This window comes from Nymphaea colorata, chromosome 1 (genome assembly GCF_008831285.2).
Source record: "Nymphaea colorata isolate Beijing-Zhang1983 chromosome 1, ASM883128v2, whole genome shotgun sequence".
Lineage (NCBI taxonomy): Eukaryota > Viridiplantae > Streptophyta > Magnoliopsida > Nymphaeales > Nymphaeaceae > Nymphaea > Nymphaea colorata.
Genome location: NC_045138.2, coordinates 15,457,759 through 15,480,573, shown reverse-complemented (window position 1 = coordinate 15,480,573; position 22,815 = coordinate 15,457,759). Strand labels below are relative to the sequence as shown.

Sequence of the window (22,815 nt, the reverse complement as noted above, 5' to 3'; positions counted from 1 at the left end):
TCTCCTTAAAATCGATGATATAGACTCCCAAGTTTTGCAAGATCAAGCGACAAATATCACTTCTAGATTAAATTTTGGTTACAAAATTTGAGATAACAATTCGGATCCAGTTCTAACTTGACATCCGATGCATTTTCATGTAGCAGATTTGATTTGTTTGCAATCAGGCTAGCAAAGTCCGGACCCGTTTACTTGAAGCTGAAAATAATGCTTGGGGCCCCTATCCAACAAAAAAATGTGCAATTGGACTTGAGCTAAATGGAATTTGGTTTGCTTCTAAAAAATCTGAGTCCTGGCTCTATATATATATATATATATATATATATATATATATATATATAGAGAGAGAGAGAGAGAGAGAGAGAGAGAGAGAGGAAACATTGAAAATTTGAACTCTTATCCTGTTAATTGATCATTTTGAGGCTTCCGTTTAAAGGATTTCCTTGCCAGCAATTTCCAACTTTCTTAAAGTAGAACAGAAATGAAGTCCGAATGAGATCAGGTTTGACATACAAACGAAGGAGATGCAATAGTAAATTATCGTTTCTTGGAAAAAAAACTTTCCCCCCCCTCTTTATTTCGACTCCCAAGTAAGGAGGTGCACCTCGGTAGTAACTTGATACAAAATTAATATTATGAAAGTCAAAGATTCATGATCTGAAGTTAATTCAAAAGAAATCATGCAAGCAACCCTTACTTTAATCCGTAACGAAGGGTTGACTTCTCACATCTTTCAACTTTCACAGCCATGATCGCAGTGGTAGATATGGTTTAGATTCCAAAGATGACAATTCACCAGCTATGACCATTTATGAGGCAATCACAACCAACATAGATTTTCTATCTCAACATATTTCTGCTACCATTTGTCTTCTATCTCAATATATATATATATATACATCAGGGACAAAAACCAAACCCATTAGATATGATATTTAAAATGTTTTCTTTAATATAACATTACCAATATGATTTTAAGGATAGGTTGATGCAAAATGCATATTAAGTTGACCATTTAGATTTGGGTTTTTATAGTGTTTTTATAATAATAAACAAAATGAATGGCTCTCGTAGCATCAACATTTTGATAATAGAAAGTTCAACGTTTTTCATGAAAACAACTTAATTGAAAGCATGTTTTATATCAAAATAGGCTTTATAAACATATTAGGATGTTTATGTGTCTTTCAAAATAATTTTTTAGCAAAAAATTAAAGGGTCTGGGTTCTATCCCTGACTTAAGTGTCTCGTTTATGTCTTTATATATATATATATGTGTGTGTTCCCGTGTACAAGCAATAATAATGGCCGGCCGGAAGATGGTGGCTTGACCTCACCAAGTTAATTTTGTGAAATTGAGAACACCATGTCAATTTTTTTTTTCCCTACCCAGATCTTGTGTAATGCTGCCAATCACAAACAGCACGCATGTACACATGACATGCATACATCATACATGTAGGCCATGTGTATGTGTGTCCATTTTCGTTAGGCCCACGACATGGCCCTCTTTAAAAGCCCATAGTTGCAGGTGTTCTCTTAGATGCATTTATTAGTCGTTTACTTAGTTTTGAACTGCACATTAAATCTTAAATCATAGCCATAAAGGAACTCCTAGAGAGAGAAAGGTGGAGCAGTTTATGCCAAGGACGTTGGTTGAGAAGATAAGTATTGGAGAGAAACAAAGGGCGGAGCGGAGAGAACGATCGTATATTGTATGTGTCATCATCGAGACGAAAGAGATCCAAGTGACATAGGCGGGGCAATCATCAACTTCCTCTTTTATGAGATGCCCATATGGATCAAGCAACGCCCTACCGAAGGCTCATCCATCTTTTATGGCGCAACTAAATGCATTGGCCTTTTAAAGGCCCTTTATCTCCGGCCAGCTTTCCATGACGTTGCACCATTTATTGCATGGGGAGATAACAAGCACTTAGGCCCAAAACATTCAGTGCTTCATTACTCTGATGGTGGATTATCATCATCAACATCACTTCATGGTCATGATGATGATGATGATGATGATGATCATCATCATCATCATCATCATCATCATTATGGTGAGATGGGGATGTAACCTTGAAGAGCTGTAATGGGTTGGTCAACAAACTCACATTGGCAGGAAGAGGAGCTTGTTTTATATTGGAATTGGTCTCATTGAATGTTATTGGAGGTGCCCAAATTAAAAACAGGGGCCATAGCCTTTACAGCTCAAGCATTGACTCAAGGAATCACATGATCAAGCCACCTTGTTACCATGACAACTTGAAAAAAAAATGAAGAAGATGGAGAGAATTTATAAGCAAGATCTACAAGCTGAGATTCATCATTCTCCTCTGATGACTTGGCTTGGCTTATTAAAAAAACAAAACTTTGGATCTACAAAATAATTAACAGCAGCATGTGCCTGTTCCTTTTAATAGGGTAGCTGCAATATGAAGCCATAAAGGATGAAGGAAGCTGTAATTATGTGGGAGAATATCTTAAATTTATGGAACAAATATCTTATATTCATGAAAGCTGTGTGCTAATTAATCACTGTTCACCAGAAAGGTTGAGCTTCCCATTATGATGCTCATCTTTTTGGCAAAGGGGTTGCTTCCTCTTTCTTTAGCTTAGGTTAACCACTTCCATCATAATTTTTGTAGGTAAATAGTTGTGGACAATCAGCAGAACTAGTGTACAGATTGATGTATGATAATATCATGTCATTTCCAAAGCCACCAATCTCCATCTGTTGCCAACTTGTCAATGTCTTCCCTGGCTCAGTGATTGGTCCAAAGGCCCCAAAACTGAGACCGTCAAGAGTTCAATACTCAGTCTGCATGATCTGGCATTCAAAAGCCAATACAATAAGCAAGAACAAAAAGCTGGAAACTTTCCAAATGACAGTAAGATAATACACTTGTTAATTTCTTACTGCTCATTAAGAGAATAGACCAACAGAATTTTCCTTAATGCAGTTTCTCTTGGCTGCTTTGCAGCGAGTTGGTATGCATCTGTTTTCGCATCCAAGCACACAGGCACACAGAGACACACATATTCTTGCATTCATGCATGCATTTGCGTGTGGGCGCAGCTTATATGTTTGGTGGAGCACAGTTGGATTTAGAGAGAGAGTCCTAAATAAGAGGGTGTGAAAACGACGGGTAAAAATATGGTGAAGTAGACATTGTCATGTAAAAGCAGGAGCACTTTCAATGTCCTCATTGATATTGATGTGTCCCACACAAGAACACCACACCAGGCCCATCTCAAACGGTGCCCCACATTATATATGCCCAAGTGGAAGGAGCCAAGTTTGTGACCAAATAGCAAAGGGGGTACTGCCCAAAGGCTGGGCCAGAGAGACCAAGAGGAAGTCCAGCCCCCATGTACTTGTACTTTGTTGCATGAGCCTGCTTGATATCTGCAGCATATGAAAGAGGTAGAGTGGTGTGCTTGGTGTTAAGGCCTTCATCATGGAGAGGAGATGCAGTTGGCTTAGCCTTCATGTTTCACCGACTATCTGAGCAATGAATGAAGGCAGCCTGCACTTGTAATTGCAATATTTACTGCAATTTCCTCCTGCAAACATCTTGGGATTTTTCAACAATTAATACGTTTTCCAGGGTGATTTACACTCGTCTTCTACCAATCCTTCAATTCCATTCAATCGCTCTTGGCTCTACTTGAATACCCCTCTCTGCCTCCCTCTCCTTGCAAGCAAGCCATCCCCTCCTCTCCCCTCCCCTCCCCTCCTCTCCCTCCCTCCCGTTCGTTATATATACACATCCAGGCCTCCCCTGTTGATGGCACTAGATGTCCGGCAAGGAAACGAGCTCACCGGATTCTCTTTCTCTTCTTCTGCTTCTTCTTCTTTCTCCCGGCGCCCTTCTCTGGTCACCTTGCAGCTATTTGATCTGAATTCTGCTTCTTCTTCGCCAGTCGAATTGGACCAGGGATCTGCTCTACCCCTCGGCTGGCACGGGTTCCTTGATCTCAAGGTTCATTCCCCTTCTCTCTCCCCTCTGTTTGTTTTCTTTTTGTCAATCTTTTTCTTCTCAGCTCCATCTTCATTTCTTAAATCGGTCTTGCTTTTTCAAGGTTCACCTTCTCTATCTTCTTCTTCTAATTTATGTCTGTCTTTCTTGGTGTTCTGATCGTCTGCTATGTGTCCATACAGTAAGAAAGCGTATATACAAAGCATGGGTGTTCATGCATGCAAGTTCTTTGCAATACCTTGTGCATAGTTTCTGTGACATATAGTTTGCAGCAGAGAGACGTTTGTCACATGCTGATTCTTTTTCTTTATGTGATTTTCCACTATGTACGCAGGGGGAGTGCCTGTACTATAAACAGAATCAGGCTTGCACCATGAACAGAAAGGACAAGCAGCAGGGGATGAACGGGAAGCTGGACCTGAAGCTGAACCTCTCGCCGCCAAAGGACGGCAATGGCGGCGGCGACAACAACTCGCAGTCGTCGCCGTCGTCCTACTTCTCGTCGTCTTCCTCGGGGACGTCACCGCCGTCGTCATGCATCTCCTCGGAGCTCAACCTCGAGAACCGTGCCGGCTCGGAGGCGGAGCAGGGCCAGACGCTGCGCTACTCCAACAGCCCCGAGGCGACTTCCATGGTCCTGGTCGGCTGCCCGCGCTGCCTGATGTATGTCATGCTGTCTGAGGACGACCCCAAATGCCCAAAGTGCAAGAGCACCTGTCTGCTCGACTTCCACCAAGATAGCAGCAAGAAGACCAGAAATTTCTAAAGCAAGACACGGCTAGCTAGCCCTCCTATATTGATGCTCTCTGCTCTCTCCTCTTTTCTTCTTCTTCTTCTTCCTTTTGGTGATGTTTTAGTTCTAGAAAATATGTGAAATGGGTTCATGCTCAAAACCCAATTTTCCTATCATAGCATGTGATATGAGGGCCTAAAGCACGCAAGTTCCATGCTTCTAGTTAGCTCCCCTTTTCATCTTATTTTGCATACATATATGAAAAGAAAGAGTCTTGCTTTCACCCTTTCCTTTCCTTTCCTTTCTTTCATTTCTTTTTCCTCTAGATTATGATGAGATCTTTTTGGTTAAGTGGGTAGATCTTGTTGGGGAGGATTTGAATGAGGGTGGAAAAAAAGCAGGAGCAGAAAGGGAGAAGGTGGTGGTGTGGGGCTTTGGTAGTTAGGGGCATTGAACAGAGTGACTATTTTGGATTGAAATTCCATAAAAACAATTTATTGCATGAGTAATTGAGACGGTTGAGAATAATGAGAGTATTACGTCAGATGATAAATACCAATTTATTTCCGCCTAGCACTTCTCCTCCTTTCACTAAATGCTCCTCTCTGTTGCCATACTCAATTTGGTCGACCTGCTATTACCGCAACACGTCGCCCTGCCCATGAGTTCCACCAATAATTTCCTCCTCCCTTTCTCCTTCCTCCTCTTCCTTCCTCCTCTTTGTTCTTTCAACTTCAATCTTCATAATTAACAAGGCCCCAACGATTGTGTCTTTTGATGGCGAAGTTATGTGCATCAGTAAATGACACCGACTGCCTCTTTTCTGCAACTTTTTTTTCCACCTTTTCTCCTTTCTGTGTTTTCTTTCTGTCTCTTTCCTTTTTTTTCGAGTGGAAGAAGTTGGGGAGAAATTCTTCTTTTTTTTGGGGGTTTATGGCCTTTCGATCAGATCTGCTTCATGATAACAAGAGACCCAGAAGAGAGTTCGAGGAAATTAAGGTTGGGAGGCGCGAAGTGAGTGAGAAAGGTTTGACAGATCGAAAAGGGAGGCGGAAGGCGGGGGGCGCGCACCCCACACACACATCCATACACCCACAGAGAGATTGAGATTCTGGAACCAACTAAGGAGATAGAGTCATGGTTCGTCTGCGTATGGGCTTCACCAGTCAACATGCCGCTTCCAAGTACAACATCAACATCAACACTATCAGGAGCGAGAGAGGGAGAGTGTGTGTGTGTGTGTGTGCATGCACTTGCAAAGCGGAAGTATTTGAATAAGTGGCATTAGCACTTTAAATTGCAAATTCTAAGGGGTAGTTAACATGTAAAAATTAAGAAATACGAACTATTAACATGAAAGTATACAATTTATGTCAGCCACATATATCTCTGCCACTAGTGCTATCTAAGCCACGCAAGCATGCGTGAGCACAACAATAGAAGAAAGTTTTTAGAGGAGCACCCACTCACAAATTTCTATATCCAAAAGGCAACTATGTATATAACAAAACAGTTGCCCATATGTGACTCCACCTCTAGGGCACACAAACACACATGAGCCCATGGTCTTTATTCTTTTTCAGTTTTCAACTTGAAAAAACTACATCCAGGTCGCAGCATTAAAACTTTTGAGGTTAGCATCCTCACCAACGCTTAAGCCTGTTTAAGCTTGTGCAGGAAACTTAACATGCATGGGAATTAAACCAACGACTAGCTTCACACCGTCAACCACATGCCCCTGGAGCTACACGTGCCCATTTTGAAATCCTATAGAATAAATTTAAAAGCTGAGAATTTAGATTCATGGGTCTAATGATACATAAACTTGCATAGATGTGTAGGTAGCTCCACACCACAATTGAAGATCTACAGGGAGGTCTAACCTAAAGTCCAGTTATTCCCATGTCACATTGTTAGTTCTGATCGAAGCAGATTGAAAGGGAGAGGATTGTGCAATTTTTCTGATGTTAAACTTACAGATCACAGTATCAAAGGATTTCAAGATCAAAGATAATCAATGCCATCTTAGATATTTCAAGCACAAATCTCCACTAAGTTGGAGTTATATATATATATACAGAGAGAGAGAGAGAAAGAGAGAGAGGTAAATGCCCAAAGGCAGCTTCATGTCATGCCTTCTCATACACAAAGTCATCGTGATGGTTTCCCATTTCAGATGACTCAAATTCGATCAGACCACTGTTTTTTCACAGAAATAATCATTATGGATGACAACGATATGCTCCAAGAAAAAGTTCTTTATTAAACAAACTTTTTATGTCACATCTACACTGCCCTTCTCAACCAATTCAATTTTCTGAAAGGATGGGTGCATACGTGAGTATACTATATATATATATATATATATATATATATATATATATATATAAATTTTCTCCGTATGCTCCGGCCTCTTCCTCACATATGTAGTTCGGTGCAATATTGCTACAGTTACGCAGTTAACCCGAATACTCCACCTTTTGTTGAGTCAAGGCTTCAATACATCTTCAAATTGAGAAACGATGACTGGTTCTACTGGTAAGAGAGAATAATTAGCTTATCAAGATTTTTCACTGGTGGAATTAATGGAATTGGGAGAAGGATCAACCGAGAAGTGAGAATGTTCGGGAAGATAGAAAATTTGGACAAAAAAAGGTTCTAGTTTGAAAACCAAAGCCACAGATTTGACATGATTTTAATCTCAGTAAGACATCCATTAAAGGTTTGATGGGTACAAACTACAGTTAGAACATGATCAAGAGGCAAAATCTCCCCACCCAAATCAGATTCAAGGACAGGGTTTTGAATGGCAGGTGCGTGTATCACAAAATGCAGACGTGCCTGGAACATTACCTTATATAGTCACGAGACAACAGAAATTGCCTAGTAAAAGAGACATAAAAGCATGTATCTTTCTGTGTTCTAACTGTAAGCTTTCTTTCATCTTTAAAGTCAAAGCTACTGTACATGATACGTAAACATCTTATTTATGTTCATGTGTCATCCGCCATTAAAGACCAACATTTTCCTTCTATCCATTTGAAGTGATCGCAATCACCTTTCGTCGAAGACTTTCGGCTTGTGTGGAACTATACAAAGATGCACCCACATATTGATTTGGCCTGAAAGAAGATAGCCAATTTTACCTGATAAGGCATCGTGATCTCTTGTTTTAAGTGACGGAAGTTTGATCATCTTCCCTGGCTTGATATTTTGATTTCATCCTTGCTATGGATAGGCTGCCCCAACTTGGATTAAGCCATTGAATGTTGCTCAGCAATAGAAGTTTCCGGCAAAGGCTTCGCTTTGCTTTTCTATTAACCGAAGATATCTGTTTTGATTCTTTAAACCTTTGCAGAACTCTTAGATTGAACCACATTCTTTTAAGATTGGAGTTGGTTGAATGTTTGTGATCTGTTGATAAGTTTGTCAATTCGTTAACTGGTGTGCGTCTGCAGTTGTCTCCCATCTTGAATTCTTATCATATTCCTGCGTGTAATTGGCGTATTACTAACTTATTCTAGATCATAAAGAAATATACATGGAAATGTCTGCTGTCATTAATGATCAAATCTGTTGTTCTTTTATTTGGTTTTACTTTAATTAGCTCCTTAATGACACTTCCTTCTTTTCTAAAGTGGTTGGACTTTTTCTTTTCTAAAGTCATTGAATGTTACTGTCATGGCCGGCCATCTGAAGTGTCAAAAGATGGAAAGGATGACAACAGCAAATTTCTTTACTCCTGGGTCTTATTATAAGAGGAACCAACCTCAGAAGGCAGAGCCATTAGAGCAATTTCTTCAAAAAATAAGCATCTATTTGATTACTCGAACACAGAGGTAGCTAAACTGCAATTGCTCGGCAGGTTTAAGTGCCTTACCTGTATCAAATTTAAAGACATTCATTGCTGCTTCCAGAATACCGCAAGTGGTCTGTCTAATGACACTATCACCAACTTGGCAGTTTCCTGTCATTATAAATGGCGTCATGCTCAAGGTGCCTGGTCTACTGGTGAAAAGTAGATGTGATTCACGCCTTATGATGCAGACCTGAAGATGAAGAAAACAAACTTCAATACCTTAGCAACATTATCAGCAACCGATAAGGGCATCCCCAGATTGAACTGGCCCTACTTGGTGTTGTAAAAATTCAGAAATTGGATCGAATTGATCAGGCTGCCGATTTGATGAACCAACTTATTCGACAATTCAACTGAATCAATAATGAAATGGCAAAAAGTACTGTTACATACATTTAAATAAAAATCTCTTTTAACAATTTCAACACACACAAACACACACACACACACACACACACACACACACACACACACACACACACATATATATATATATATATATATATATATATATATATATATATATATATATATATATATAAAGATGAATGGTGTATAATACCAACACCAAAATCTAAATTCCAACTTCTAGTTTGAAAGCTCCTGAAGATCATACCACTAACATAAACTATCAGTCGGAGGAACTTAAAAAGAAGAGAGCCAAAGAGAAGATCTTCCATGATAATCAGAAAGATGTCTGAAAGCTGATACAGGCAGTTAGAGATACATCAGCATCACGAATATCAATGCATAACAATTTAGCAACTGCTTTAGGTCCATACGGAACAACCTTACCGGTCCTTCTATAGAGGAAGGCAGAACCATAATATGGTGTATTATATTTAAAGCCCACCAGAAAATTTTCATGGTTCATTTAAACCTGACTTTCTAATACAATCCAATGGAACAGGGCATTTTCACGCACCTTTACCAACATTTTTTCAGAAATTTCCAGAAGGTTGGAAAGGAATGTGATTTTCGAAAAAAAAAAACCGTCCTTAGCGAAATTTTATGAAATTTTGTATTCGAATGCCATAATATCTAGAGATTTTCTGAAACACCAGGCTTGGTGTGCACTGTCGGGGGCGGGACAGAAAATTTTAGCTAAAGGGTAGTAATTATATAATTTTAAAATTTTAAGGGGCGTGCGATATGTAAATGAGAAAAACCGGCATGTAGTTCTAATATGAATGTAAACACTTTTTGTAGTCCTGCGTGGGCAATTGCCCGCACCTGCCTCTGCCCCTGATCACTGTCACTTCCTGATCTGGTAGCTCCTTTTAGGGCGTTCCCTTACATTAAGATTACAGTCATCCACAAAGGATAGATATCTGAACATATTTCAACGTCAGCCTTGCTCATGCATCCAGCAGCAACGTCAAGTATGGTCCATCTCCTTTATTATGACTGTGTTCCCAAAATATTGACTCGTATAAGCTCGACGAAAAACCGTCCTGTCTGTTAAAGGGTTCAGGTTTGAAGCAATAATTCAACACGAATAAGTAACCGAGTCGAGTTCAAGTGTAGAGTTACACAAACTCAGATTCGTAAACCTCCAGTAAGCTCATGCAGCTGCAAAGTCATATACGTCGAACTTGCTTTACTTGTTTAACACACGGGTACACTTGGTGTAATGAGCTTTCCTTGGATCCTTCAGTTCTTACGTTGCTGGGTTTGAGCTTTCTTGAAACCACCCAGCAGAGCTCGAGCTGAGCTTGAGCCAAGCCATGTAAGAGCAAGTTCCAGCCACCTCAGGCTCAGCTTAAACTGGGTTCGTGCTGATCCCCTACTAAGAGCTAGGAAGAAGGCTTAAGCCGTGGATAAACTTGTTCATATAACATTTGTGATGATCGAAGAAATAGTGGAAGGAGATGATACGTGTTCGGCAAAGAAATTGGTAACTATGGCATGCTGGAGGTAGTACCAAAGTAAGGAATTGGCAGACGCCACTTTTCTCGAGATATACTAAACAATATCTAATATCAAAGTGTATATTTGGTGCCTTGGTGGGTTTTGTGGTCGTGAAATCAAATGATTTTAGTTTTAGCATCGTTTCTGTAGTCTAAATTTAATATAAATTAAGATTGAAACCATGCATGACTGTCCCGTATTATACATATATTTAGGGTCATGATTTAGTCCCAATTCATCAGATCCCATTTGGGTATGGTCATAAAAAAAAATATATTTTCTCATTTTATTCAGATCTGGAACTTGCATAATCAGGCACTGCGTGGAAAGAATGGACTTGATAGAGGATCATTGTTGACAAAAGGAACCGCGTTGCACTACATGACAGATCCATTAAACACCAGGATGTTACCAAACTATTGCTATGGCCAAAACAGTTTCTTATACAAAGACATTTATTTAGAAAAAGAGATTAACGAAGCCATCAAATTAAAGAATGGCATGTGCTACATCATAAGTTTTAGAGTTATCATGACTCACTAGTCCAACTTAGTCCCAAAGATTGAGAAAAGAGGGTGTTTCATAAAAAAGAACACCGCATTGTGTTCTCGGATGTTCATAGACACATGTTTCAAGAACCAAATGTTTTTGTTCCAAACAACATGGTGTAACCGTGGCTGTTGTTTTATTATTATACCTAGAAAGAATATCACCAATCACACTGTGCTTTCTGAAATAAGAGCATGACATTCTTGGAATGTGTCCTAAGAACATGCATTTCAAGAACGCACTAGCAATTCTCGTTCTGAATACTGAATGCAAAACTAAACATATCAGTCACCATGGCATAGCAATGAGAGTGGACAACAACCTGTTAGGTTCTGATCGAACTTGACGGTTCCAAGTTACCCATCCAATACCTCAGTCATCCTACAAGCAAAATTGTTTGCTTAAAAAAGCAAATATATAGCAATTTTCTTCAAAACGGGGAAAGGTACCCCGCTAATCTCAACGAATTAAATCAGAAAAACAACATTTTCTTTTGGGTGGTGGTGGGGAGACGGGGATCTTGACAGGCAGTACATATCATGGAAAAATCTTGACATATTCTTGATTCTTATGGTAACAATGTGTAATTACAATATATTCTCCAAGCTGACTGACAAGTAGCATTCTTGTGTTGCACATGCCACATAGTATACAAGGCCTCTGAGCAGATTACGATGAGCAAAATAGCTGACGCAACACAAAACAATCTTATTACTAGATTCCTTCGCAACTCTCACATGGCAATTACAACTACAAGAATGACAACCGTGAGAATAAGCAGCCAAAAGGTAAAGGTACCACTGCGAGAAACTCAATTTTGTGAAATATTTGCCTCCTCAAGCACACTAGAGATTTCTGGCACAGAGATTCCAGTTTCATTGTTTGCAGCTTTACTACTTCTGCATTGTTGCAACTCTTCTTGAAGTTTACGAACAAGCTCGTTGAGTTTCCTTATTCTCTTTTCTTGAGTTAAGATTACCTACAACAGAGGTCAAGGAAAATAGTATTACCAAGAAAATATTAATTAGTTGGCATACACTATAAAATGTAGCCGATAGCAATGGTTATCTTTCCCACATAATGTATCCTTGTCGCATGGAACCTTGACAACCAAAACCAAGCTTCACAGTGACAGGAATGCACAACAAAAATGGACACCAAAAAATTATTTGTGCAGATGCATATGAGGTCTCAAAAAGGAAATAGCGTCATCTGGTACAGCCAAAATGCTTCAAAGATGAGGTTGAAGTGGGTAACCTTCAAAACAAATAACCACCGACTTTTTGCAGCACGTTATTAGCAGTGGATAATTTCACAGCACAAAATGGGTGGTTTGAATAAGCCACTTACCCACACAAGGAGGTTATCATTAATAACAATGCAAGAGCTAGTGTTCCTCATATCAAGTTCACAAGAGAATTCATCGACACTAACGTATAGATGTCTGAGCTCCAAAAGCAAAATAAGTTCTATAATAAAAAATGGACCATTTCAAATATGTACTGCCTAGGAGTTATTTCATCTGAAACAAGAATAAGTTTAGGTCCTCACCATCTACAAAGATTTTTTAGCACCTATCTCTGTACCAGAATACGCAAACATTTACTTATGCTTGGTCATGATCAACACTAACAATAATATAAAAACATAAGAAGTAATATGATTAACGAAGGGTATATATATATGAAGCTGGTGAACAACTTACCTTTTCTTTAACAACTTCCCTCCTTTGAAGAAGCTTATCTTTGTGGGAAGTACTTGGACTCATATCTAGCTCATTGACAAGCGGTTGTTTCCACTCAAGTTGTGAAGTAATTACCAACAGTATTAACATGAAGACCAGTACCATGGGTCTTGACATTATTGATTACTTTCTTCACACCTGGAAGAGTTAACTGCATGAAAGTTTGAACACTTAGAATATTTCTAAGAAGGATGAAAAGCTACCCTCTCTCACAAGGACACTCATAAATTAAATAAACTCAGAAGCTTCTTAAAGAGAGTTTACACATAATCAGGGAACAGTTGAAACAACTGCAAGATAGACCATGCAATTGGCACTCAAGTTTCATCTATTTTTGAACTAAACAATAAGCCACATAGCTCTTTAAGCTTAAAAATATAAAATTTCATGAGATTGGATAGAGAACAAAGTTCTAGTAGCAAATCAACTTCCTCCAAGGAATAACACTTTGGAAGTATAAAAGCAGAAGTGGAATCATTAGCATTAAGCTATATAAGTATAAACAGTGAGGACATACTCTTGCGACTTCCAGAACATAAGTGACAACCAATATCAACACTAAATATTCCTTAAATTGGAACACCAGAGATACAAATTAGGCATTCCTAGAAAATCATAAGCAAATAGAAGAAATAACAAGACAGAAGTACAGAAAGAACAGCGGATTTATTTAAATTTCTGAAACGCATCAAGCATAAAAATATTGTCAAAATTCACTATACAAATCTTCCTCGAACAAACATACCAAGACATCACTACATCAAAATGTCACAAAGATTGAGCTTGCTTGACCTTGACCAAGCCAAATTCAAGCACAAGTCTGATACTTAAGAACAAGAAAGGTAAAAAACCTAGGCTAAGTCAAGGCTCAACTTGGCAGCGTCATCCCAGAATTGGGAGAAATGAGAAATCAAATTTCATCTCAAAATCATAACTCATAAGCAACATTATTGACTGGAAACTGGTAACAATATAGTCATATAACTGCAGTAGCAATTTCAATGGACAGGAAAACCAAAATGTACTTCTGGTATTGAGGGCGTAACTGTGCAGCCATAAATCATCAGCCACATTAAAAGCACACCTAGGTGCTGGGTGGTTGCCTAAAGAACTATGCTGAGGCACATAGGAGATCCAAGCAAATGCATTTTTTTTTTATTTTAGCCATTATTTTTGCTTGCTTTACCTACTAGTATACTGATCGAAGTGGAGTTCTTTCAAAACCCCTACTTTGACCCTTTCCACACTTTTTTTCTTTCTCCTCTTTACCTTTTCCTTCATTTTTTTCTGTTGAATAGGCCTGCCTGAACCCTGCCTTGGCTTTTTTGTGAGAGATGAGCAAGCACTTTTATCTATATAGCTCCTCAGAGAAGATATGCTACAGATATTTACATGACGAAAAATCTCAGCAAAAAGCCAAAAACTAATGTAGAAATATACAGCCTAACCATAGCGATGCATAAGGTGAAAGAGTCTGAAATGAAGACTGAATGTAAAAACTAGATCATTGAAGTTTCTCAAAAAACTCAACCTCTGACGGAAAAATGAAGAGTTAAAACTTAAAGATACTTTTCACTAAACAAAAAGGCAAGATAAATCATGTAGTCATGATATTTAACCATGTGAAACAAAATCGAAATCACTATCGTTGCACTTAACCTTCACAACATCCCTTGGCCAAGTTACCTATCTGAACTCTCCATACAGGGAAGGGGTTTATTTAGATAAATATGTTTACATTTCGAGAAGAATAAGGAGTAAGGACAAATTTATTGCCATGACAACCAGAGGAGTCTAGCTAGTTCAACTTATTGATGTTCTAAATTATATGTGAGTTGTAGCTTGTAACAGTTGACATATCCAAAAAACATGGAAGCCCACAAAAGCAAAATAAAGTAACCAATATTCACACCATGTTTTGACCTTTAGGATAACAGTGTGTTAGAGATACTAGCATATTAAGATCCATGCTACCATACTCAACATCAAGCAACACAAGCTCACGTAAATAGGCTTTCATAATAGACATAAAAACATTCTTCATGCGAAAATACAGCAAGAAAACAAGGAAACTAGGATGTTATCAAATAAAAAAAAGATTACTTCTCAAACCTTTGCCACTTTCTGTTGATCTTAACCAAACTAGCCGCATCTATGGGTGGAATAATATTCCCTTTGACATCATTATTGTTGGCCACCATAACAATTCCAAACAAGCATAAAACACAACCAACTTCATGAATTCAATGCATGGCATGCTAGAGTTGGGCTACAAAACCTTGTTTATTATATAACTGATGACAAAGGCATCCCTGGAGATAATGCCATGAGATGAGAATGAAAAGAAATCCTTACACCTCCTTTCTTGTTTTTCTTTTTCTTTCCACCATTCAAGTTTGGCTCCAATTTCTGACTTGACCACAAAAAAGTTTCTAGATGACAGGGTAAAGATACCAACAGGACAAGGACTCAACATCTGAAACACATTCTTTTCTCACTGGCACCACGTGAACTGCGTAACCAGAAAGGGCAAAAATATATACACAAAACCTATATTTCAGTTTAGCTAGCTCCATCTAAAGAAAGCAGTGGCAAGACATTCATAATCAATCCTATTATCTTCAACGAGCTGGGCAGCAGAAGACCTGTCAAAGTGGCTCTCATTCAAAATCAGCAGCGTGTTCAATGACGCAAATAACCAACATAGATCACCAATTTTGTCCCTCACTCATCATATTCTATCTAATCCAGCTTTCGCGCAAAGTCGCTAACAAAATAAACAGACTGCTGTTGAGCAATTTTATCAACAAAAATCACAATGTTCAATCCATTTCCCACGGATTCACTCAAAACAAGCCTCAAATGCGGTTCAAAGGAATCGCCGGAGAAAGCCCAGCTTTTGTGCCAAGCATCAATTACCTGCCAAACAGCAAGGAATTCAATTATCAACCTTCTAAAAGGACTAGTTTAAGTTAACTGTCATTCTACCAATTCGAACAATAATTTTGCGGGTCTTGAAGCGATTCATTCCCCAGTGAATGTGTCTCAAGGACCCAAATACCGGTCCTCTTTCATATGCCCAGATTCAACGCAAAAGTGACCGAAGTTCTTAAGAAGAAAACACACAAAGAAAGTGAGGGTTCCACAGACTTCACCTGTTTTATTTATTTCAAGAAGTTCAGTAATGGGTAGACATGAAATAGGAAGGTTCCATCCCCCAAAGTAAAGACTGTTACTAAGAAACTAATAAATTCAGGTAAGATACTATATAACATAAACCAAAAATTAGCAGTGAAGGCTCTGTTTGATAGCCTGCTACTGATTCCCCCGCGGCTTCCGATGAATCAAGGGGCAATGCAAAAGTAACCGAAGTTCTTGAAAGAGAAAAAGTAAAATGAAAAAGAGAGACAGAGGGAAGAGAGAGATAGACTAGGGCTTTGAATTACCTTTCATAAATTAAGAGGGCAAATTTCAAGCCGTCATCATAAACCCTCCAGCTGCTCTGCGAGGGAGAAGGGGAGGGGGAGAGAGAGAGAGAGAGAGAGAGAGAGAGAGAAACGAGACTGGGAGGGAAGACGGGGGAGTCCTTTCCTCCCTGACCAGTGACTTTGGTCCTGCAAACGGATCGGATATGGCACAGGGAGTAGGTCGACCCGAATGTAGATGCGCTAAGCCATTGTTGAACCATATTGAAGACCCGAGACCCGTACATGAGTCAGATCTGGAGCAGCCCAAAACCAGGCTCTTTTTGCGCCACTGGATTTCTTCCGAGGTTCCAAGGTTCATAACACAAACAAATCAACCAATGAGTTTAAACTCCTGATAACAAAAGTCCGAATTCCTATAAAATTCTTACGATTTTGATGCAATGGAATGCTGCTCGAGGAATGAGGACCAACTGAATTATATATATATATATATTTATTTATTTATTTTGAAAAAAATGTTTTAAGCCTAAAACTCATAAGGCTATATAAGGTTATAAATGCCTTCAAGGTTTTAGTTTGCTTTGAGATCTCATAGAACTTATTTTATTATGATACACTCTTTTAACTCATGTTTGTCACCATTTGCTGCTCAAATAACAGAGTATGACAACCGTCACACGATTGGAACCAACTGGTTGAACTTGTTGCTGATAAGCAGTGGAATTAAGCAGCGGAATGAATCACTAGTTCAAATGTCGGAGATGTTCTCTTTACAAAGGCTGATGCAAAAGCCTTGCATTTTCTTTAAATGGGTTTTAAGTTCAACTGATTCTTCTGCTTGATGTTAGTAGGAGAGACTTTATCAAAAGATTCAAAAGATGATGAAAGCTGGTTGGATAGACGAAAACCTTTCCCATTCTGAAGTAGGAAAATCGTACGAACGTAGACATATTTTTGAGACTCCTGACTTTTGATGTTAATCTTTATAAATTAGATCATATTGTTAAAGGTCTTATATTTTTTTAGAAAAGTTTTCCCTTTGGAGAGATCTAAAAGTGTGTAGTTTTCCGAAGTTTTTTAATATTGTCATTTCTAGATGTTTAACCGTAGTTGTTCCCAGTTGGGTTCCTCGGTTTCTTGGCTTCAGACTAAAGATCATAGTAAAGTTAGCCCTTTATTCAAGAGTTATTGCTGAAAAGTGTGTGCCTCAAGAAATTTAGAAACTAAGATCTATTCAAGGATTAATGACCAAAAGATCACACATTTCGGTGCTATGCTGCTCACATAGCCACATTTTAACCTGAGGGGTAATTATAGACTTTTTTTTCTTTTTCTTTTGTACACATTCCACTTTTGGTTTTTCATTTAAGCATTAAGGGCAATTTGGTCTTTTCTGGTTCATAACACACATTCCATGATGTATAACCATGAATAAAATTTGGAAAACTTGTGTGCCACTTTAAAGTTTTGCAGGCATTATATGACTGTCAGGTTATTCGGAAAGATCTGGTCCCATTAAGAAGATTTTCTCTCAAGAAAATAAGAAAAGCTTGAAATGTTTTTTTTTTTGTCGGAATAAGGAAAAAAGAAGAAATTTTGCTATGCTGGGAAAACTCACTTTATTCCGGGTGAAGCTCGACCATTGATGTCTAGAAATACCTCTCTCTTGCCCCAACCTTTTTCGAGAGAGTGGTCGCTCCCCATGGCGGTTGACCCCGCTTTAACCAGATTATAAATCATCCTATCATCTCCCATCCTCATTTAGTTTTGTTACAGCTTTAATTGCAGGAGAGTGCAAGGAAGAAAGGAAGCAGAGACACCATGACGATTGGTTCTGGAGGATCGGGCGTTGTGGGTATGTGTTTTAAATCATGATTTTATGGGGAAAGTGGATTTTGTGAGATGGGTATTCTGTTTTTCTTCTATTCCATGGCAGATTTGTGATTTTTTGGCGAGATCAATTGATGGGGCGCCTTGAAGTTAGTCATACGGTGATAGATTTAAGGGTCTTATCAGACGTGATTGAATAATTGATCTTGACTTCTCTGTCTTCCTCCTTGCGTTTTCGTGCTTGAGATTGCCAGTGCATTGTATTGTTTTCTTTATGTAATTTTTGGTTTCATGGTTAGACAAATATGTCAATTTTATTGTTTTAAATGTATATGTGAGTCTCCTTCTGTTTTCTGCTTCATCCTCTGCAATCTGCGGCCTCCTTAGGTCCATTAGGCTGAGACTTGAAAGCTACATCAGATAATAACATGCTGCTGCTTTTTAGTGTTCTTCCACAAGAAGATTCGATGTCATCTTTATATTGTAAACCGTACCTTTCCTAGCTTCATCCAACTTCTTTTTTTGTTCCTTATTTTTTGGATGACGAGGACAACTTTATCTAACTATTTTTTACTTCTTTTTGAATCTTTTGTTACACTTTTCCTCATTTTGTTTGTGGCATTGTCCTAACCTTGAGAACCTTATGCACTTTTGGTACTTGATAAGGTTGTGAAAAGCAGAGGTATGATAAAAATGGAATCGCTGAAAGGCACCAGACAAATGGAATCAAATAAAGAAGGGTGCAATAAGTGAGAAAGCGGGCATACATTGAGAAGTGGAAATGGAGCCCTACTTTATTGGGTGATGTTTTCACTGGGATGCTTGATGTCATGTGGCAGGATAGTCCATCCAAATAATGATATGGAAACAGGGACCATGATCAAAATCATTTTCTAGGTCGTTGCATTTTCTGGTGCATGTTATAAGCAATGCAATTGTTAGTTGTACTGTGCGCTTGTATCCTTTCAAAATGTTCATTTATACGGGCTAAACACTTGGTGCAAACTATTAAATTTTGCTGTTTGATCAACACAAGTGTGTTTGCCATGAAGAAGCGTAGATTGAGTCAAGATTCCAAGTTTGATTCATATTCACGTATTTTTCATGACCAAGAAAATTTTAGTCCAAGTTTTTCATGTTCATGAAACTTTACCAGTGTCTTAGTTCAGGTCTCCCAACCCATGTACGTAATGGTTGGATGTAGCATTTGATGGGTAGAACCAGCACCAAAAAGAAAATGTGTCTCAACATATGATATCATAGTTCCGAGTTAATATTTGTTTCTCTTTCCTTCAGACCTGTGATGGGTTTTAGTACTTTATACTATCTCTTTTATATGTTCATGTTTTTGCTAATCAAAGAATGGGAAACAAAGCGGCCTACATCTTTGAGAAAACGGCTTCTCCTCATTTGCAGTAATGAACGGTAAATGTATCGATGTTAATATGCTGGTCTCATATATAAAATGAGCCATTGTTGCTTGCTATGGTTACCATTGAGCCACTCCAAGTGACAACATAATCTTTAGCAGTTCACTTACAAGTTAGCTACAATGGTTAATCTCTTTCGGCTAGCCAACAACTTGCCTTCAGGAGCTTTTGCAGTATAGCTGTTAATATTTTGAGTGACGTAAATTTGGTTCCTTTTGACACGTCCCTAATAGCATGGGAGACACTTGCCAATGTGAAAGGAATTGTCTAATTTTTCTTTTGCCTTTTACTGTCACAGTTTCATTTGCAAAAAATGCAATATAATACCTTTCATTCTGTTAGAAGAGAAAAAGGGGACAATGATCAGTTCCTGATATTTTTTGGTTCCATATCTACTCTGCAGTACCTCGAAATTTCAGATTGCTGGAAGAACTGGAACGCGGAGAGAAGGGCATTGGAGATGGGACTGTTAGCTATGGGATGGATGATGGAGATGACATTTACATGCGATCTTGGACGGGTACTATCATTGGTCCTCATAATGTAAGTGAAATTTTGGACCTTGTCTTCCCTACTTTGTTTGTTTTTTTTTCTCTTTTGTGCTGCTTATATTTCTGAAAAATGACTGTCAAGTTTTTTTCTCTCTCTCTGTGGTTTCTATTTCATGCTTGCTTTTCTATTGTATGATAGCTTTCGATTTTTCATGTATTTACTCAAGGGGAGAATGATCGTTCCTTTGTGCAGATAATTCTTTTTGTTTGTGAGTTTCAATTTTCATCAATTTGGTATGATTTCAATTGCTGTTCGGTTAAAGAAACAATATCAGAAGCAAGAAGTTGAAAGAATTGGATTCTCAGTTATTGGGTCACTAGTTAGTTGTTGTGAATGCAAGGATTCATTGGGGCTGGTTTCCCACTTTTCTTAATATAAAAATTGATGGCCCATCTGATGGTGACAGAAAGCTATTTGCTGTTAGTTGCAGATTCGGATATGTATTGCAGAATATTTCTATATTAAAACTTCCCTGCCCTTTCAATAGTTCTGCAAACAGTTTACATGAACATCTCCTTCATACAGCACACCATCTGAAGCATTGAATTGTTCTCTGTGTTTGTCTTTTGTTGCTTTCCATCTCTCTTATTCATGTGGTGACTTTTTCTTCTTGAGCACCCTGTTGCAATTGTTGAAATTAGAATGAGACATTGAATCTTTCTGTCGTCCTTTGTCTTGTGCTTTCTGTATGCAGTCTGTGCATGAGGGTCGCATCTACCAATTGAAGCTGTTTTGTGACAAGGACTATCCAGACAAGCCCCCGAGCGTCAGGTTTCATTCACGAATTAACATGACATGTGTCAACCATGAGACTGGAGTGGTAAAATTCCACATTGCTTCTTTTCTTTCTATTGATAATATTTTTCTTTAAACATAATAGTTTACTGAATATAATGTTATCTTCTAAAGGTTTTTAGGTTCCTCTTGGCATTTAAAGGACGAGCTATTTTTTTTTTACTACTTAGATACTGGGAGCATTTTTTTGCATCATTTTCATGGTGGAAGTTGATTTAGTTCGCCTACAGGCTGGTGTTATCCAATCCTACTCCCTTAACGGAAGGAATAGAAGGGAGTACCCAAGGGTCTGTCTTTGCCTTTAAATGTTGAATTGAATCTCGAGCTGGAGGTTGCTAGTAGACTACCTGCTCTATATAGTTTAATCTGTCACTAAATTACGACTATGCACTATGCAGCTTACTATTTTCACGTGCTCCCAGTTTTTCAATTATAATTTAAAGGATCAAACCCTTTAGCTTTTAAGGTTTGTTATGCCATCCTTTGATGATTCATGTCCATCTCTAACAAGATCCTCAATTCATATTCGTGTTGGGTTGCTATTTGATCTTCCCAAGCCTATGGCTTCCTTGTATTACCGTGTTGATGACCTTGCATATGATATGGTGTTTTGGAAAGTTTCGTGCTTTTCTTTTATGCCGATTCTTGGAGAAGAAAAAGGAAAAAAGAGTTAAGATGTGAGTACCTTTCAGTTGATATCTGAAGCTTGTCCTGCATAATTTGTTGATATAGTTTCTTCAGAAGTTATATTTGCTTCTGTGAACCTTGTTGGTATTCCATGCCGTGCAACCCTTTGAAATTCAGTTCACAGACACAAATTATCTTGGTGGGTGCAGGTTGAGCCAAGGAAGTTTGGAATTCTGGCAAATTGGCAGCGAGAATATACAATGGAGGATATCCTGGTACAGCTAAAGAAAGAGATGGCGGCTCCGCATAATCGCAAATTGGTTCAACCTCCTGAAGGAACCTTCTTCTAGAGAGGAGCTCTATTTCTGTGAAAGCCATGTCATGCCGTTTCTGTTTGAGAGTCCACGTCTGAGAACACTGAAATGCTCTGTAGTTTACTTGTGTCTCACATTCAACGTTACGAGGGGCCGTGCTTCTTGTCAAAAGAACTGCTTGTCTTGCTTTTATACATTCATAGAGAACTAAAAAGTTGGAAAATGTTGGTTCTTGTTTTTTCCTGCCACTGTAGAGAACTTTGATTACTGGTTTTGCTTTATTCTGGGATTTAGAGGGTCATTCTAATGCTATAGGCAACCAATCGTTGGAAAAAACCCTTGACCCTGCTAATGCTTCATGGGTTTTTCAGAAGGCCTTTTACAGAAGGGTCATTATGTAGATCAGGTCACATGGTATGTACTTGACAGACTGCTCAATATGTTGATGATGATATACTAGCAAGGAAATGAGTGGTCCTAGTAGTGTTTCACATTGCTAATTTACATGGTCACTAGTGACTTGATTTAAAGGGTGGTGCCAATGATTCCAACAGTTATAGACCTTTTGCTCTAGTAAGGACATGTCATGGTGATTAACCTGGTTTCTAACAAATGGATATAGAGGAAGACATTCTTTGGGGGCATTTGGTTAGCTTAGGTCTTTATGCAGAGGGTCTGGTCTGATGTTGGAATCCACCTTAAATCCACTGGTCTATTCAAATCACAGATTAAAACTGTGAATCTGGGATCTTTTTCTTCATCCACCAAATCCATGGTTGTCCAGTCAGACTGGGAGTCTGACTTCACATCCAAGAAGATGCATAGATTGCGGATTCTTGGGTTGTCATTATGCAATTTTCAAACAAGTAACCTAAGGTCCCTGTCAAAATCCATGAACTTGAGATCAGATGCATGCGGTCATGATCTTGAAGCTTATATTTGTGTTTCTGTGGATTGTTCTCATGCCTTGAGAAAAAGTAACATGTGGTTAAGAAGTTTTTTGGGAAATGAACAACCCAATTCAGCAAGGTGATTCTTGCTGAATCGGCTGACTCAA

The 22,815-nt window shown here is 38.6% G+C and overlaps 3 protein-coding genes across 6 annotated transcripts; 2 read left to right on the top strand and 1 right to left on the bottom strand.

The window, feature by feature from the left end:
- Window positions 1-3,436: 3,436 nt before the first annotated feature.
- On the top strand, window positions 3,437-5,002 carry LOC116248751 (uncharacterized). Its single transcript, XM_031621718.2, has 2 exons — window positions 3,437-3,989; window positions 4,321-5,002. Exons 1-2 carry the CDS (start codon window positions 3,795-3,797, stop codon window positions 4,750-4,752), a joined length of 627 nt encoding a protein of 208 aa, XP_031477578.1. The 5' UTR covers window positions 3,437-3,794; the 3' UTR covers window positions 4,753-5,002.
- Window positions 5,003-11,573: 6,571 nt separating this feature from the next.
- Window positions 11,574-16,386, bottom strand: LOC116245916 (uncharacterized). 4 transcript variants are annotated; one of them, XM_031617532.2, is made up of 4 exons: window positions 16,229-16,378; window positions 15,428-15,701; window positions 12,744-12,933; window positions 11,574-12,017 (listed from the first exon to the last, which is right to left on the bottom strand). In XM_031617532.2, exons 3-4 carry the CDS (start codon window positions 12,897-12,899, stop codon window positions 11,850-11,852), a joined length of 324 nt encoding a protein of 107 aa, XP_031473392.1. In that variant the 5' UTR covers window positions 12,900-12,933; window positions 15,428-15,701; window positions 16,229-16,378; the 3' UTR covers window positions 11,574-11,849. The 4 variants fall into 4 exon arrangements, with proteins under 4 accessions (XP_031473392.1, XP_031473391.1, XP_031473393.1 ...); XM_031617531.2 differs by lacking the exon at window positions 15,428-15,701 and having other exon boundaries at window positions 16,229-16,386; XM_031617533.2 differs by lacking the exons at window positions 15,428-15,701; window positions 16,229-16,378 and adding an exon at window positions 15,061-15,419.
- A 1,452-nt stretch (window positions 16,387-17,838) lies between these two features.
- LOC116258570 (ubiquitin-conjugating enzyme E2 variant 1D) lies at window positions 17,839-22,001 on the top strand. Its single transcript, XM_031635767.2, has 4 exons — window positions 17,839-18,065; window positions 19,874-20,013; window positions 20,717-20,842; window positions 21,654-22,001. Exons 1-4 carry the CDS (start codon window positions 18,032-18,034, stop codon window positions 21,792-21,794), a joined length of 441 nt encoding a protein of 146 aa, XP_031491627.1. The 5' UTR covers window positions 17,839-18,031; the 3' UTR covers window positions 21,795-22,001.
- The last annotated feature ends 814 nt before the right edge of the window (window positions 22,002-22,815 follow it).

What these genes read in the sequence shown, in the direction of transcription:
- LOC116248751 (XM_031621718.2), top strand. Translation starts at nt 3,795, where the DNA reads ATGGCACTAGATGTCCGGCAAGGAAACGAGCTCACCGGATTCTCTTTC. An exon ending in ACGGGTTCCTTGATCTCAAG is followed by an intron (nt 3,990 to 4,320) that starts GTTCATTCCCCT and finishes CTATGTACGCAG; the next exon opens with GGGGAGTGCCTGTACTATAA.
- LOC116245916 (XM_031617531.2), bottom strand. Translation starts at nt 12,899, where the DNA reads ATGTCAAGACCCATGGTACTGGTCTTCATGTTAATACTGTTGGTAATT. An exon ending in GGGAAGTTGTTAAAGAAAAG is followed by an intron (nt 12,018 to 12,743) that starts GTAAGTTGTTCA and finishes CCTCTGTTGTAG; the next exon opens with GTAATCTTAACTCAAGAAAA.
- LOC116258570 (XM_031635767.2), top strand. Translation starts at nt 18,032, where the DNA reads ATGACGATTGGTTCTGGAGGATCGGGCGTTGTGG. An exon ending in CTATCATTGGTCCTCATAAT is followed by an intron (nt 20,014 to 20,716) that starts GTAAGTGAAATT and finishes TTCTGTATGCAG; the next exon opens with TCTGTGCATGAGGGTCGCAT. An exon ending in TCAACCATGAGACTGGAGTG is followed by an intron (nt 20,843 to 21,653) that starts GTAAAATTCCAC and finishes TGGTGGGTGCAG; the next exon opens with GTTGAGCCAAGGAAGTTTGG.